This window comes from Phodopus roborovskii, unplaced genomic scaffold (genome assembly GCF_943737965.1).
Source record: "Phodopus roborovskii unplaced genomic scaffold, PHOROB, whole genome shotgun sequence".
In the NCBI taxonomy this organism is placed as follows: domain Eukaryota; kingdom Metazoa; phylum Chordata; class Mammalia; order Rodentia; family Cricetidae; genus Phodopus; species Phodopus roborovskii.
This window is the reverse complement of record NW_026126459.1, coordinates 6,702,409-6,720,490: the sequence shown is the minus strand read 5'-3', so window position 1 is coordinate 6,720,490 and position 18,082 is coordinate 6,702,409. Positions and strand designations below refer to the sequence as shown.

Sequence of the window (18,082 nt, the reverse complement as noted above, 5' to 3'; positions counted from 1 at the left end):
AGCCTTCCTCCTGACCCAGAACCTGAGCTTTGGAAATGTGAATGAGATTGCTCAAAGTTGGCCAGGTCTGTTTTCCAATCGATGTACTGCCACCACTTAACTCTGGTTTGACTTCTAGCATGCCACAAACCTCCACAGGATTCCTAGCCCTTGTGCTGACCTGTTTATAGATCTGTGTTGGATTTGCACACACACATACACACACACACCTCTTCAGCTTTAAAGAACTGCAGCCAATGGACTGGAGAGATGGCTCAAAGGTTAAGAGCACTGACTGCTCTTCCAAAGGACCTGAGTTCAATTCCCAGCACCCATATGGCTGCTCACAACTGTCTGAACTCCAGCTCCAGGGGATCCAGCACCCTCATACAGACACATATACAGGCAAAACACCAATGCACATAAAAATAAATAAAAAGTTAAAAAAAAAAAAAAGAACTGCAGCCAAGAAAGACTTCCAGGTAAGTCTGACCTTGAACTTCTCATCCTTCTGCCTGTACCTCCCAAACACTGGCAAACGTTTGAAATACCAGATCTCCTACAAATCTGTTTGTGATTTGATTTAGGTCTCCCTAAGATCATTATATCCCACCCACAGAAGCACTGGGATATCAGACTACTAGTAGATTAAGACACAGCTGACTGAAGAGCTTGTCTGTGTTTTTGTGCAGTAAACTTTAGTTTGCTTGGTTTTGCTTTGACTTTTCTGTGTAGCCATGGCTATCCTGGAACTCAGGAACTCATCCTATAGACCAGGCTGGCCTCCAACTCAGACTTTCCTTAAAGCTGGACTCACCTAATTGTCCTGACTTTTCAGACAGCTAAGAAGCAAGCCAAGATCATGGTCAAGAGAGGACTCAGCCTAACTGCTTCTCCACAACTTAACCTGTAAACCTTCCTCCTGGTGGCTTCCCTCAGCCAGACTTCTAGTAGCATGGCTCAGTGGCCATACTCCTCCTCTTCAGCCCCTCAACCCTTGTCCCCTTTTCTGCCACCCACTTGATTCTGACCCTAGAGTCCCCATTCTCCTTCCCAACCTATTGAGACTATTTCACCCTGATCCCCAGCAACAGTACCTCCCCAACCAAGTTCTTGCACTTACCTTTGGGTTCTCTGGCCAGGTCAAGTGAGGAAGGTTCTGTGGCACTCTCTGTGGCAGCATCTTCAGTGGTATGGTCCTGGCCAGTGTCTGTGCTTCTGCTTGGCATCACAGAATAGGTTGCAGCATCTTCAATGGTCAGGTGATTGACAATGTCTAGCTCAGTCTCATCAGTTGCTGGATCTGGGCAAACTAGCACAACTGGGTCCACGGCTGTACCCAGTCTGCTTGTGTCCAACACAGAAGAATCTGTAATTGTGTCCAGCTTGGCAATATTAGCTCTAGCCAGAGCTGTGGCTGTGTCCAACCTGGTTATGCTCAGATCTACCTGATCTGTTATTTCCAAAGCCATGGCTGAGCAATCTCTGTTCATAACCATGACATTTTCCAGCTTGTCTGAGTCTGCAGTTACCAAATTCAGAACCTGGTCTGGCTTGTGTGTCCCTGCTCTAGCTAAATTCATGCCTATGCATAGTTTGGGTGGGCCTGCTATCACTGAATCTGTGGCTTTTCCTGCCTTGGATGCTATCGGTAAGTCAATGGCCATGCCCATCTTGGCACCTAGAATAGGAAGCTCAGTGCCTCTGACCATTCTGGATGGGTTTGGTGTGGGCATATTGATAGCCAGATCAGGTCTATTGATGGCCATTGTGCCTAAATTTCTGGCTATATCTAGTTTTGTGCCCACAGCAGACAAATTTGTGGGAGTGGTAACCCTTTGGAGGTATGCTCGGGACCTGGGAATACCCCTGGGCTTGGACTTGCCTCTTCCTGGAGAGGTTCTAGTTTGAACTTGACCCACAGAGCCTGAACTCTGAGTGAACTGAGATTGGAAAGGTAAAGACAGATATGAAGACATCAGGGGCTTATCCCCTGAGGGTGTCCTATTGGATTTGTTAAGATCTGGGTTCCTATGGCCATCAGAGGAGGTCCTGACCTCTGGCACTTGGGCCATGGGTGGTGATCTTGATGTGGACAGCCTCCCTTCTCCATGGGTCATAGCCTCCCTGCCCAAATTGGGCAACTCTTCCCAACGAGAAAGTGAGGCATCTAGGGGCCGTGCTTGGACATTCTGGTGAATCGTGAAGGAAATAGAGCTAAGTTTCCTGGGCATAAAGCTATTGGGGGGCATGGAGCTCAGGGACCCTAGAGTGCCCTGTTGGGACATACTCCAGGCCCTGGATCTAAGGCTTGGTTGGCTGGAAGTCTGTAGGACATTGCTTTGGGGAAAGGCATCCAAATGGACAGTCTTCTTGATGACAGGGATGAGGGGGGACACATCTCCAGGGAGCTTTTGGTGGGTATGGCGTCCCAGCAAGTGGCTGCGAGAGAAAGAAGTTCTGGGGCCTGGAGCCCTGTGTGGCTGCATCTCTGGAGGAGGAGGAGGAGGTGCAAAGTTGTGGTCCATGAAGGCTGTTCGGCTTTCCCTGAGGCAATCACTAGAGAGGAGGGTAGATAAGGATGAGGTCTCAACTCTCCTCCTCCTAACCAGCAGATGGCACTGCCAGCCTGAAGGAGTCTTAGTTGGGGCTTGTTGAGTCCTTAGTAGAGTGTATCCTTACAGCCCAACAGTGTCCACCTGCTACAGATTAACACACACCTGCCCATTCAGCGGACTGACAATGAGCAATTTGCCCTGGACTTGAAAGAACCCAGGATGGGGTTTAGCTCTCCCTTTCTCCCTGGACAGCCATATAGAGGTCACATACATCCCTGGACAGCAGTATGGAAGGCACATACATATGCAGGAGCCCTGGAGGAGGACAGTCTGCCTCTTGAATTAAGGAATTCTGTACCAAACCAGGAAAGAAGCCCTGAGCTGGACTAGTAGCAGGGAGAGACATTTAGGGGAAGCCTTGAGTCAGTTTGGGTGTCAGCTGTGTTTGGCATTGGGCAGCTCCTAAGGATAGTCCAAAAGTGAGAAAATGAAGCCTCCTTCTGAAAATCCAGCATGGGGCTCCCAAGCTGTGCCTGCCAGATTGTAGATAAGGCTGAAGGTAAACAGGGGCCAGGCCAGGCTGCAAAATTGTTTGGGTCCTGCAAGTTAACTTGCTCCCATCTGCTGTTAGGAACAACCTTTCAAAGGCAGGTTGAAAGGGAGATGGTTGGAGATGAGATTGAGAGTAGGCAGTCTGCAGGGCATGACTAAGGGGCTCTGTGGGCTGTGAAGGGGGCCAGGGATGAAGTTGGAGAAGGTTTCCTTCAGGAAGGGAGTTGAGAGAGAAGAGGGTATCCAGGTTGATGCTCAATACTGCCAGGTAGTCTGGGTAGATGACCCATACTCCCTGAAGTGGTCTCCAAGTTCCCCCAGGTGGCTGGCTGGTGGCCTCTCAGAGCTGCATATAACTCAGCCTCTGGGACAAAGTTACTTCCATTACTTTCAACACCACAGGCTAGACATGTTGCTTGGGGAACCAGGCCAATGCTGGTGGGCAGAATTATCTGAGTATAAGGGGCTGGCAGAGGAAAGTGATGTCATAACCATCTCTTTGAAGTTTGGAACAGGAAACAGAAAAGCAGAAAGTCTGGGTACCCTCATTGTACCTTAAATGACATCCGAAGCCCTCGCCTCTAGCCTTGCATTTGTACCCTGCTGTCCAGCCTTTGCCCTTTCTCCATTTGGCACAATCCTGCAGCTCTGACCTCTTTCCCACTGTCCACATCACATGCACCCGGGCACACCATGTTCACACTGCACTTAGCCACAAGCCCAAGAGCAGGGACTTCTGAGATCACTTTGTTCCTGTGTCACCAGATCCCTACCTCCTCACTGAGCCCCATGTGCCATGAACACCTTGGTCCTGTCCTTCCCAGTACTCAGGTGCACACATGTCCTCTCTCTCTCTCTCTCTCTCTCTCTCTCTCTCTCTCTCTCTCTCACACACACACACACACACACACACACACACACACACACCTACCTTGATCAGAAGACAGAAAAGGGGCAGGTAATTTTCAGTCAGGGAGCTGGACCAATTGCAGACTCTGCCCCTTCCTCTGTACCCAGAGGCCAGCCATGTGGCCTGGCTCAGAGACCTCTTTTCTCTAGGTCCTCTCTCTCAGCCTCCCAGCTCTCTCCTGACTTCTCTCTCTAGCTACATCCCCAGCAGCTGGGCTGGGCTCTGGGCAGGGAAAGTCTGACTGGAGAGTGGGTGGCAATGAATGGCTGCTCTGAGTCTCTGGAATCCTACAGAGCTATGGGAGTCAGCCAGTTGAGCTGCCCTGAACACAGGGCCACCTAGGGAGGGGATGCCCTGGTGTCCCACCTACCCATGTGTTCTTGTCTCCAAGACTGGTCCCTTGAGCGGTATCACCAGTAAGAGAGAAGAGCATTACTCCAACAGTGATGACACTGTTTGCCCCATGCTAACTTCCCTCCTATCTTCCCTCTGCAACCACCTATGAGTTTGGTGAAGTTGGGGCCATCTGTGGCCATTTCTCCTGAGATCTTGCCTCAGGTTGGAAATTTTGAGTTTTCATCTATACCTTTCAAAACAATCCTCTGAGATCCAGTTTGCTTCAGACAGATCCTAAGCTAAGACTCAGAGTATGAAAATAGCTGGCCCCAGGCCTGACCTCAAAGAAAGCCACAAATCCGCCCAAGCTGGCTCTGGTGAGGCAGGTTCTCAGCAGCCCCTGGCCACTGAACTGGGATAGGTACCCAGCACTGAACTGCCTCTGCCACACAATGGTATAAAAAGGAGAGGTGGTGGAAAGAGCCACCATTGACTGGGTACTTACTATGTGCCAGGCACTGAGCCAGGCTTGGGGAGCTCTGAGTCTGTTCAGGAAGAGATGTGTAAGCAGATCCTCACAGCATCAGCCACAGAGCACATGACATGGACATCGCCCAGACACCCACTCTGAATTAGGAGCTAAGCTAAACATCCTCCTGGCATGTCCTGTAATTATCACCTTGCCACTTGCTTTTTGCCAATGAGGGACAATGGTGCTCTACCCCACAACACTGTGAGGTCTGGCCTACTTTCCTATGTGTTGCTCTCCTTGGTGAGTGAGCTTCTGGCCTGGCCAATAGAACTTTCTGTGATAATGGAAATGTTCTATATCTCCACTGTCCAATAAAATAGCCACTAGCCTCAGGTGGCTCCTGAGCACTCACCATTATTCTATAGAGACCAAGGACCTGAATATTTTATTTGATTTCATTTGAATGTGGGTCTACTGTATTGGACATCACAGTTCTGAAAGGCCTGGCTCTTACTCTTCCCTGGGCCCACGGATCACTCAGTTATGTCTCTGTTCAGCGTCTACATGGTGACTATGTGGGCCTGGGATCCTCCCCTCTTATCCATTCTCTTCCCTTCAAGCTTTAGGTTTCCAAAGCTGGCTATACTCTGGTTACCAGGACAACCTGTAAGAAACCACAGTGGGGGGGAGGGGCACTGTCTGAGTTCTCTCCCCCTCCCCACATGTTTTGAGAGCCTGGGGAAAGGAGGAAGTGTCTGGAGGAGGACACAAAATCTGCCTGGGCAGCCTGGGGAGCAAGCTCTGTAGGGCTCACTCCTGCTCCATTACATTACCCCCTGGTGATCAAAGAAAGTCAGGGGTCCTAGGTTCTACTCGCCTGACTCTCACTATAAGACTCCTGTCTGATAGACTGGGCAGTGGTGGCACACACCTTTAATTCCAGCACTTGGGAGGCAGAGGCAGGCAGATCTCTGAGTCTGAGGCCAGCCTGGTCTATAGCGTGAGTTCCAGGACAGCCAGGGATACATAGAGGAATCCTGTCTCAATAAAGAGAGAAGAAGAAGAGAAGGGAGGGGAGGGGAGGGGAGGGGAGAAGAGGGGATGTAAAGCACCTTGTGTTTTTTAGAATTGATGGCTATTTTTGTTTTGTTTTGTTTCAAGACAGGATTTCTCCATGTAGACCAAGCTGTCCTGGAACTCACAGAGATCTGCCTGCCTCTGCCTCCTGAGTGCTGGGACTAAAGGAGTGCATCCACACCAAGAGGAAGGACTGTGTCACACACCAAGAGGAGATCTTGATTTTATAATTGACAATACTGAGAATGCCACTTTGCATAAATCAAAATAATGGCAGGAATGTGTTCAGGAACTGCTAGAAATTTTTCCCTACGCCCAAGTCAAATTTCCCTTAATGACTTACAAAACTCTAGACAGCAGCAGAAACAGCAGAGTTTTTGTTTTAGACAGGGTCTCACATATACCAAGTTGGCCTTAAACTTCCAAGAATGACATTGAACTTCTCCACTGATTGAGGATGAGATTGTGGATGAGCAGTCCCATACCTGGTTTATGTACCACTATGGACTGAACTAATGTTCAAACAAAAGATGACAGTAGGAAAATACTGACTTTTCTTTCCACCATTAAGCCATTATGTTTCTCTGTGAGGTTTTAGGCAGCATTCATTGGTGGTATATGGAGTTCTGGCATGTGGGGGTCAAAGTGTGCACATTGAATGTTCAATACCAAGGAGACAGTGAGAGTGCCCCAGCCAACACGGGAGTTGATAGGAACACCACAGATTCATTTCAAGTTTGAGTTTTGTATTAATTTTTGGTTGTTGTGCATTCAGAAACCTTTTACTGTTGCCCAATTTTCACCACCCCCGCATTCAGTTACTGGTGACCACCCACAGTTTTTAGAATCTGGGACTTAGAGTTTACTGCCTGTCCAACAAACTTGGGTCTAGCTGCCCTCTAGCGGTCAAAAGTAACAATGTCCTCCTTTACATTGGCACTTTCCCCTCAAGGCTGAGACACTGACATGTCCTCCAAGGACAGAGAGAGACCTCCACTCCAGTCATTATAGTTGGCCTCCATGACAAGAGGCACATGCTGTGAAATCTCTCAAACATGTGATTCTGCAGCCATGTTATTTTGAAATTTGTCTCTCTAAGCTCCATTTTGTTTTGTAATATGGGCTGAATTATGGTAGACAGTGTGGGTAACAAACCATTTCCAAATCCCCAGGGCTTCTAACATGTCATCTTCACTCTAGGACCTGATAGTCTCTTCTAGAACATTGCCAGTGATTGTGACAAACTGAGAACTAGTGAACCCCTTGCCAGCTTTGACCTAATTCTAGCTCATTGGTTAGAACTAGCTGAATGACCGACCCACCCATTAGACCAAGGTAATAAAGTAAAATCCTACCGCATACTGAGAGCTAGGGAGCCATGATATTTGGTAAGCAGTGGTGTGAACCCATTTTCAGGTTGCTATAAGAATAGCGTACATCCCACTCCACATGAGCCATGAAAATTGATGTCTTTGGAGCCACAGTTGAGTTGGCGGTGGATTGTATGTTTACCTAGCATGTATGAAACCCTGAATTCAGCCATATACACACACAGTCGTGGAGTTCCTATTTTCTTGTCTATTGGCCCCTGTAATTTCTTTTGACTTCTACGGAGCTGTGAAAAGCTGTTCAAAGCCACAAAACCAAAAGGGGAAATGGACTTGCCATGGCCATACAGTGATGAATTATTGGTGAATCACTCAGATCGACACACTGCGAGTTCTGATGCTCCCACTTTATGGGATGAGAGGGAGGAGGTCTGCCTGCCTGGGTCCTCTGGAAAGATTGTTAACTGACACTGTGGCCACTGTGTATGGGCCCTGTTCACTTGTGTGTACATATGGACAGACTGTGCTTGCACTGATGTATACCTGCATATAGAGGTCAGAGGTCAATATCGGATGTCTCCCTCAATCACCCTCCATCTTATTTTCTGAGACAGAGTCTCAATGAACTTGCAGCTCACTGATATAGCTGGAGTACCTGCCCTGATAACTCCCAGGAGCCTCCTGTTTCTGCTTCCCTGGTGCTGGGATTACAGGTACACCTGATTTTGATGTGGGTACTGGGAAGCCAACAGTAAGCATTTCCACAAATGGAGTCTTTCCCCAGCCCTGTAGCTGTCTCTTGTTTGATTGGTTGGTTGGTTGTTTTTGTTTTTCAAGACAGGGTTTCTCTGTGTAGCCCTTGGCTGTTCTCCTAGACCAGGCTGGCCTCAAACTTTGCCTCCTGGATGCTAGGCTTAAAGGTGTATGCCACTATGTCTGACTCCTGTTGTCATCTTCTGAGGACCTGACAGCCTCTGCTCTTCTCTCTAAGCTGGGCTTGTGGCTTCTTGCAGCCCTTGAGCTCAGGCACAGCGGCGAACAGTGGGGGAGGAACAAAGAGAGGCCTGTCGTGCCCTCCCAGCTGGAATCTGAACATTGCATCCATTCCCACTCTCATTCCCTGTCCTCTCCAACTGGGCAGAGCCCAGAACACCCTCCCTGCTGTGCCCTGCCAGCTCCTGGGACTCCTCTCCTAAAGGGGTTGAAAATGCCCTGTAATCTTGTTCTCTAAGCAGACAACAGCCCTTGACAAGCCTCTGCCACCTACTGGCCACCATGACAAAACACTTAATAAATTACATACATACTGGGGTAGAAATAAGTTGCTGGTGGGATTATCAGGATTTTTTTTCCCTGGGTCGAAGCTGTATTTGAAAAGCTACCCTCTGGCTGGGTGGTGGTGGTACATGCCTTTTAATTCCAGGAGTGGGGAGGCAGAGGCAGATGGATCTCTATAAATTTGAGGTCAACCTGATCTACAGAGCTAGTTCCAGAACAGCCAGGACTACACATAGAACCCTGTCTCTAAAAACAACAAAAATAATAAATAAACAGGTTCCACAGAGAGCATGGCATGAGCTGAGTTGAGGGCCTGACTCATAAGTGATGTCAGTGCCTGGCACACAGAAACACCCTGTGGATTCTGGAAACGTGTCTGAGAATATGCCATTTCAATCTCCAGTTTTGTTGAGAGTTTCCTGTTATCAGGCCTGGCTTGGGGTTACTCTCTGCCCTGTCTTGTCATGCCCAGTGAATGGAAAATCTTTGCTTCTGCCATTACTGGCCTGTGGCTATAGGTCACCACACCTCCCCATCCCTTAAGAAATGTGGAGGGTACAGTTGTTTCTGTTGCTCTTTCCATCCCATCAGGAGCAGGATTTCCACCTTTAGAGGCATAAAACATACCTTCTGTAAAGAGTCACCCCCCCCCCCTCATATAAAATAATAAAAATAACAGAACTTCCTTGTATTCTTTTCCCCTCTGGATGTCAGGAAACTCAAGAACAATAGTAACTATCACAGTAGGGATATGCTTAAATGACAAATGCTTCATGATGTATGACAAGATGACATCACAATGAGTCTATCATAAGATGTAGTAATGTCATTCACCTTGTGATAACAAAGGAAATTTGGGTTTGTTGAGAAAGGAACTGAGACATTAGGAGAGATCCTCATCATCTTGGGGGCTGAAAGACCAGGCCTTGAAGTAGGAGAGCCTTAAGAGGGACAGTGCATCGAGGCAGATGCAACATGGCAGGCCTTAAAGATAGAGAGGCCTCTATTTAAAACCTGGAGAGGGCCTAGAGTGGTGTCACGTGCCTTTAATCCAAGTACTTAGGAGGCAGAGACAGGCAGATCTCAGTGAGTTCAAGGCCAACCTGGTCTATAAAGTGAGTTCCAGGACAGCCAGCACTGTTATACAGAGAAACCCTTTCTCCAAAAACAAACAAAAATATCAATCAATAAATAAAACCTAGAGAAGAGCCCCCCACCAAGGGAAAGAGTTTATCTGGGCATGGTGAGCACACCTTTGATCCCAGCACTCAGGAAACAGAGGCAAGTAAGTGTATGAGTCAGAGACCATCTTGGCCTACAAAGTAAGTTCCAGGCTAGCTAAGTCTACACAATAAGACCTTGTCTCTAAAAACCAAAACAATAACAGCAAGAAAAATTCAAAGTATGCTTTCTACTGACTATATACTGAGGTTCTGTTTTTTTCTTTGTCTTGTTTGTGATAAGTATTGGATCCCAGGTTGCTAAATTCCTCTACCACAGATGCAATAAGTCAAATCATACAGAACTTATAAATCCCAGATTTAATAAACAGGGCAATGTCAAGCAGAGCACTCCCTAGTGGCCCTCAGGAAGGCAGGGGACAGAACTGGGGCAGGGGGGGGGGGACGACATGTGCCTGGCTGGGTCTTAGCCAGTAAATGTGGTCTCCTGGACATCTCCTGGAGAGAGGGGCAGCCATAGGCAGGCTTTCTCAGATGCAGAGTCTAGAATGAGGCAACTCTTCCTGGAAAAAGTAGATGTAAGAAAACATTTATTTAACAAGACCTACAATGAGATTGGAAAGAGATCCCGGTCTGAGACCAGCAGACTTGATGAATCCCCAGCCATCCCCTACCTCTGCCTGGACTACAGAACACTTGATGGTGGACACTGGACAGAGGCAGTTGTCCTGGGTGTCTGGCTACTTCAGGGACTCTGGTTGGAGCCCAGTCAATGCACTCCTTGTCACAAATCATACTCATAGCCATGAATTTCACACTTCAGACCCAGAGTGGTTCAAATTCTATTTTTAGAGGAGTCAGAATGATGTTTTAACGTGAAACCTCCTGATTTACAAAGGCTAGCAACCAACTGCATCTTTTCAAAACACTGTATGAGTATACCAGACTTGGCTGCAGGCCACATAGGAGCTCCGGGCCCTCCCCAGCTCAACTGGTCAAGCCCAGGCTACTCCCAATGAACCTGTTTGGTATGGCTGGGTAGACAGTGGGTGAGTTGTAGTATTCTTTCCCCAAGAGAGTCTAAGAGAGCTGCCTTGTTCTGAGATAACTCAAGCCCAGAGCATGTTGTCAGTACAAGTGGGCCCCCCCACCCAAGCTAGACCATGTGTAGGGCCCTGTCCCATGTTAGAATGATCATTTCAAAGTGGGTACTTGGCGTAGGATGAGGGGTGAGTCCCTTTTCTGAGCTACTGGCTCTTCAAAGTGAGCCTGTCCAAGGAGGCTGCAGCACAGGACAGAAGTAGTGCTGGTCTGAGGGGTATATGCTTGAAATCCCAGCACCTGAGGGGTGGAGGCAGGAAAATTGGAAGTTCAAGGCCAACGTCAAGCTACAGAGTCAGTCTAAGTCAACCCTGGCTGTATGAGAACCTGATAAGTTGATGTAGGGAAGGAAGGAAGGGGACTAGAAAAGCTGTCAGCAGCTATCTGTTGTTCTCATAGGGGAGAGATGAAGTTAAAAGTGGAATAAAAGGCACACAGAAAGCTGGGCAGTGGTGGTGCACGCCTTTAATCCCAGGAGGCAGAGGCAGGTAGATCTCTGTGAGCTCCAGGCCAGCCTGGTCTACAGAGTTCCAGGACAGCCAGGACTGCTAACACAGAGAAACCCTGTCTTGAAAAACAAACAAGAGGTACAGAAGCAAGAATAGAATGTGGTCAGTGAGGACCAGAGTGTGGTTCAAGAGTAGAGAACTTTCCTAAGATGCACAAGGCCCTAGGTTCTAAGGAAGGAAAAAGAAACCCGAGTCCTTGTTAGCGTTCCAGTAAAGGTACAGAGCTCACCTTCTGGTACCTTCCCTTTCCTGCCCAAGCTGCTCCAGGCCGTCACTCCTAACTTGTGCAGGTGACCCCTGCTTGGGCCCTTTGCAGCCCTGCCTCAGAATATGGCTGGTGAAGTTTTCCGATAATGACAACACTGAATTTCTGGTCTTGGCTTCTCACCTCTTGCCATTTAGATTAGCAGGAAAAGAAAAATGTTTCAAGTGATTTGTGAAACCTGACACCTCAAATGTAAGTTTAACCTGTAGGAAAGGGGTCTCCTAATACACAAGGGTCTGGCATTGCAGAAGAAACTGAGGACACAGGCTGTGTACCCAGTGAGTGGACTGGCCCCAATGATTTTGTGAGGTGATCTGAAAAAACACAGGAAGAGCTCTGCCCTCTAGGGGGGACCCTCATAGAACCCACTCCCCTGCTGAGCTCTCTGCCACATCTTGCCTGCCAACAGCACATATTCAGACTCCTCTCATGTTCACCAAACTCTAGGGATTGCTACTCACACATCCCACCCTCAGGCTTCCAGACCCTAGCCCAAGTGGCAATAACCAGGGGTGACCCTAAATGGTCCTTCCATTCTGCAAGCTTGTTTCCTCTCTGTAAAGTAATAATATCCTTCCTCTCCTTCATTCATTCAACATCCTTCCCCCTTCCTTAGTCATGCTCACCTTCCAACTATAGGATCAGTTCAGAGCTGTCTGGCCAATCAGAGTATCTAAACCAGAGCTCACAGGTTTTGGGGGACAATAAAAGTCTATCTTCTGCATCTTCTCACCTTTAAGTGACCTCTTCATGTTCCTCCTCTTTTTTTTTTTTTTTAAAGAAGATTCGTTATTTAATACACTGCAAGGAAGTGATGGCTTGGAGAATCACTAGAATGTTGCTTACTGAGACCTGTTCCTTGAAATCAAGGTGTTGGGTGGGAGAGATGGTTCAGTGGTTAAGACCATTTGCTGCTCTTGCAGAGGACATGGGTTTGGTTCCAAGCACCCACTTGATAGTTCACAATCTCTGTAATTCCAGTTCCAGGGGATGGGACACCCTCTCCTGCCTTCTTCAGGCCCTGCGCCCTGCACACTTCTACACATAGAATAAAAGTAAATTAAAATTTCCTTCCTTTGGTTTTTCAAGACAGGGTTTCTGTGCCTCTAAAACAAAACAAGAAGAGTTTGAGGGTGTAAAATAAAACATTTTGATTGTCTTGGTAGGAAAAACAGCTAATGCTGCTGGCTTCTCATGAGTAGAATTCTAGCTGCTATACATCTTCCTATAGTCGCAGGACAGTCCCCTATCTCCAGCCAACAATGGTCCATGCTGTCAACTAAGAATCTCTGCTCACTGTTGCTGAGATTTGGTGTTACCATCACTGATGTGGGAACCACCAAGCTGTTGCATTTTTCACAAGGACCCAGATAGGCGCAATCCTGCTTTTGAGAAAAAACAGTCCTGCAAAGGCAGCCATGAAACCTTTATTATATTTCAATAAATGAAGATGGAGGCCCCACCTCAGCAGAAGAAAGAGATGAAGCCTGCCCATTTTACTGCAAAATCAAGTAATGAAGTCCCCACACAGGAGGTGCTTCCAGGGTGGGCAGGCAAGGCTAGGCTCAGCCCTGGAAGTGCAGTGTGGGACTGAGGGAGGATGGGCAGGGGCTCCCGTCGGCCACCTCAGTCTAGGGGTAAGGGTAGAAGAGCACAGCAGAAGGAAGGGGCTGGAACCTGCTGTGGACAGTCCTCACACTACCCCACAGAGCCCACCACTGCCCACTCCCCCCCCTACACCCTTCCCAAAGCCTTGCCCTTCTGCACACCCCCACCATACACTCATTCATTCTAAGCCTGAGCCCACCGAGGTGGGCAGGGCTTCTCTGAATCAAGTTGGCATCCTTCTAATGAAATGCTTTTCCTGGGTGAGCTTTGAGGCCCATCCGGCAGCACAGCTGCGAGGCAGAGATGGGAACTGAAAGCTATTGGGAAGTGGGACAGTCATACCTGACTCCAGATGGAGGGGCAGAGGGTTGCACAGCACTTAAAGGCACTAAGGCCCAGCGTAGATGTCCCCAGAGCTAGGAAGGGAAGGAATGGGGTGAGCAGGCTTGACACCGAGATTTTGAGCCCGGAGCAGCAAATAAGATAGATATTCAAGTGCCTGGTTTCTACACAAGGGACCTCTACTGGGCTACAGATGCATGGCTGGAAAGATCAAGGAGTTGTCCTCTGCCTCAGACTTCTGGGCCTCCAAAAGCCAGGTTGTCCCGCATCATCAGCGTCTTGCGGAGATCACGGTCCACCAGGGGGCGCTGCATGCGCCACTTGTGTGCCTCCTGCAGGCCAGGCTCGAAGTAGTAGATACACGCTCCAAAGCCCACCAGGATGAGGATGGAGATGACCAAGTACACAGGCACGAACCAGTCCAGAAAATGCGGCATCACGGCGGCTTTGGCTGCTAAGACACAGTCATGAGGACATAAGATGGCTCCTCGGTAGTACCCACCCAGATAGACCCTCCCCCCAGTGCTTTCTAGCATTATATTACAGATGGGGAGACTGTCTAGAGGAGGAATGGGGCAAGACAGTGACTGACTTAGCAGCCTTCCCCATGCACCATGCTGCCCCTTCACATGAGGACACTCAGCTCCGATTCATCCTTCAAGAAAGAGATTTACAGCGGAGAGCTGTGCTGGCTCCAGAATCTGAGTCTTTGCACAAGTTGCCTAAGTCTGAGCCTCGGGTTCCTTGAATGGAAGGCGAAACTAGCACAACCCTGGAACAGATCATGGTGACAGGTTCACTGAGTGACTAATCAGGACAAGGTGGGGAGGAGCCTCCTCTGATCTCCCCACACCCTGAGGCCTGCCTGAACCCTGTTTTCTGCAGCTGGCAACTCGTCCACCCACTCACACGTGCAAGGATGACTGGGGCCACAGCAAATCAGGCAAGGTGTGGGTCTGGTGATAACATGGTGTTCAAACACCCATCCCCAGGGCAACTGGCCTGGTATCAGTACTGTCTACACAGCCCAGTTTTGTAATTATGAGGCCACCATTGCTAGCCCCATATAACTTGGATAAGATTAGAGCTTCTTTGGGTATAAATGGAAATAACAGTTCCTGAGAGGTAGGGCTCTGGGCTGCTGAGTTGGTTGGTATGTGTAAGATTTCCCATGCCAATGCCTGCCATGTGATAGGTGCTATAATGTTCTTATGTTCTGACCTTCAGCTTCCATATCTGAAAAAAGAACTCAAAATAGGACTCACTTACTAAGTACATTGTAAATTAAACTTAAGCACTTTTAGTACATTTATCGTGTGTGTGTGTGTGTGTGTGTGTGTGTGTGTGTACCTGTGCATGCATGTACGCACCTGCCTATGCATGCGTGCATTCAAGCGTGTGTACATGCATGTGCACGAATGTCATAGCATGAGTGTGGTGGTAAGAGGATAACTCTCAGCTGTTGACTCATATGTACAGGCCAGGGAGATTAAACTCAGGTTGCCAGGCAAGGCAGGAAGTGATTCCAACTGCATCTCACCAATCCCATATTTAAAAAAAAAAAAAGAAAGAAAGAAAAATGGTTTTAGCAAGGCAAAGTGGCGTAAGCCTATAATCCCAGCACTCCAGAGCCAAAAGCAGGCAGATCTCTGAGTCTGAGGAAAGCCTGATCTACAGAGGAAGATTCACAACAGCCAAGTCTATATGGAGAAATTCTGCCTCAAAAGGCTTTGAGTCAGGATCTCATATAGTCCAGACTGGCTTCAAATTCACTCTGCAATTGGCAAAACCATGAACTTCTGATCCTCCTGCCTTCTCTGCCCTCGTGCTGGAGTGTGACACTATGTTTGGTTTATGCAGCACTGGGAATCAAACCCAGGCTTTGTGCAGCCAAGCAAGCACTCTACTAAATATACCCCAGCCAGTCACAAGTGTTAGCAACTGTTACTTTGAGTGAACCACAAAAGGAGAAAGCAAGAACATGGAAAGTGCTTCACAAAAGGCTTGTGAACCCAGACTCCTTAGACCCTGTCACAGTAGTGCCCTGGATGAGAAAGAATGGTCCCCACAGGCTCATATGTTTGAACACTTGGTCCCCAGTTGGAAGGATTAGGAAGTATGGCCTTGTTGGAGAAGGTGTGTCATTAGGGATGGGCTTTGAGTTTTCAAAAACCCACACTACCCTGGGTGCTGGTGGTGCACACCTTTAATCCCAGCACTCGGGAGGCAGAAGGATCTCTGTGAGTTTGAGACCAACATGGTCTACAGAGCTAGTTCCAGGACAGCCAGACCTGTTACACAGAGAAACTCTATCTCGAAAAAGCAAACTAACTAACGATAAAAACTCACACTAATCTCCGTTAGCTGTCTGTCTTGCTGCCTCCTACTTTCAGATAAAAATGTGAGCCCTCAGCTGTTCTGCCTTCATGCCCTTGTTCTATCGTCATGAAACCATAAGCACAACTTACTCCCCAAGTTTCTTTGCTTGTAGTATTTTGTCACAGCAATAGAAAAGTAACAAATACAGCCACCATCTGCCCTCTGCCAGCCTCCCTACCTCATGTCCCACACTCTGTGCAATCTTGGAACTAAATGTCAATCACCTACTTCCATGCTGTCCCTGCCTTTATGTTTGCTTTGATCTTCCTTAGTTTTTTGCATTTTGATTATTGGGTAAACTTCCAAATATTCTTCAAAAGTCCAATCACCGATCTCCTTCTTAAGGGATGAAAAGATGCAAGGTCTGTTTACCCCACCCCTTCCTTAGGTCTAGGAAAACATGGTCTGAGGAAGCCCCTTCTGCATACCTGGCAGTGACAGCATTTTCATAGGCTTAACTAGGGCATATTGGCTGGGTGTCTCTGTCTGTAAACCAAGGACAAACAGAGCCTAGACAAGCAAGCTACTTTGCAAAGATTACCCAACTGAGAAGAGGTAGAGCTCACCCCCAGTGATGGCATGAGGCTTGAGCCCTCTGTAATAGGGAAAAAAAATTCCCTAGCATGAGGAAATGAGCCACCTTGGCTTCTGGAGGCAGGAGACTGGAAAGAATCACCCCAGAGCAGGTTAAAGAGGAATGCCATTTTCCTGACCTCTACACTCCAGCTCCTCCTGTCTCCCCTCTTCCCAGGTGGCCTGGAACCTCAGAAGAGGGAAAGATGCTGCTTCCTGGTCCTGTGTCTATCTGGATCTCTGCTTTCTCAGATTTTCCATTGGCTGTCCCGAAATACAGCCAACAACTAAAGGTGCCCTATTTCTGGAGGGACATATTAAAGGGCAGTCACTGTCTTGAGTCAGGACTAGAGCAGCAGAGATGGGGACAGTGTTCAGCACCCTCCTACACGCCATCCTTTCTGGAGAGCCAAATAAAGCGTTCAGAATTGCTGGGTGGTGATGCTGTGGTGGGAGGGAGAAAAAAGGGGCTCCAGGACGGAACAAAACTTAAGTGTGAGATGAGTCTGTGACAAAGCAGTATCTATCTATTTCACTTTCAGGGCTTGGGGTCCCCCTGCTTTTCCAATGCTCTAGACAAAAATCCAAGCATTCTGGGGCAACAGTGGACTTCTAGACCTTTTCCTGATTTCTTAGAGGACTGACATAAATGAAGAAAACATTCACAGTCTATCTCTGTGACCTTGGACCACTCCTCAGCCTCTACAGGCTGCAGTGTTCCCTGTGCACAATGGCAGGGTGGGGATGGAGGTTGCCAGACGATCTCTGAGAAAATTGCCAAGCTTATTTCAGCCAGGTTCTACCTGGGATGGTGTGAAGGTTACAGAGCCCCAATCCCTGTCTCCCAATCCACTGGCAACACTCAGTATGCCCAACATGCCTGCGGACTCACCTCATACCCGAGGATGCCTGTTCTGCGGTCTCTGCACAGAGCGCACTGCCTCAGCATGAACGGCTCTGTTGGCCAGTAGACTAAGTCGCAGCTGCTGTCCCCAAAGACACTGCCATCTGTGGCCGCTGTGGGAGCTAGAGGCAGAGAGTGACAGGCCAATACTCCCACGGGGAGATGGAGCTTCTCTGACTTGAAGGCCTCTGAATCCGCCAAAAGGCAAGAGTCCTGAGCCGGCTTGGCACCTGGTACCTCTTCCTTGCCATCAAAGACCCTTCCCTCTACACCCCCACATTCAGAATGGCAGGAGGTGGGGCCTGTCTCAGCCAATCAGCAGCACCCAGACAGTGCAAGGGCTTTATCCTCAGTTGCCCTGGCAACCAGCTTTCTTTTCTGGATCCCTCTCCTGTATGCGTGGTTCAGCAGATGACAGTGAGGGTAGAATTCGGAGAGGGATAAGAGTCACCTAGCAGGGATGAGGTCCCAAGGATGACAGGTGGAGGAGGGAACCCTGGACTGACTAGGGTCTCTGTCAGGTGGACAGGGACACACCAACAGTAACAAGCAGAACTAGTGAGGCTTCCATGTTATAAAGGGATGACCCAGAACTGAGACTGAGGGTCAGTGTGGGCTGGCTTAGTGGTCTCTTGCTCCTGGCTAAACACTGTTTTCAGTTCTTCATTCCCATGAAGCCATTTGATATTCACCCCAGGTTATGAGGCTAGACAAGGGTGATGCCAAAGTA

At 48.4% G+C, this 18,082-nt stretch overlaps 1 protein-coding gene across 1 annotated transcript; it reads right to left on the bottom strand.

Moving 5' to 3' along the window:
- Positions 1 to 1,046: 1,046 nt before the first annotated feature.
- On the bottom strand, positions 1,047 to 4,154 carry LOC127225624 (uncharacterized). Its single transcript, XM_051189106.1, has 2 exons — positions 4,021 to 4,154; positions 1,047 to 2,526 (listed from the first exon to the last, which is right to left on the bottom strand). Exon 2 carries the CDS (start codon positions 2,505 to 2,507, stop codon positions 1,047 to 1,049), a length of 1,461 nt encoding a protein of 486 aa, XP_051045063.1. The 5' UTR covers positions 2,508 to 2,526; positions 4,021 to 4,154.
- Positions 4,155 to 18,082: the final 13,928 nt, after the last annotated feature.

Coding starts and splice junctions, on each gene's coding strand:
- LOC127225624 (XM_051189106.1), bottom strand. CDS start 2,507: ATGGACCACAACTTTGCACCTCCTCCTCCTCCTCCAGAGATGCAGCCA.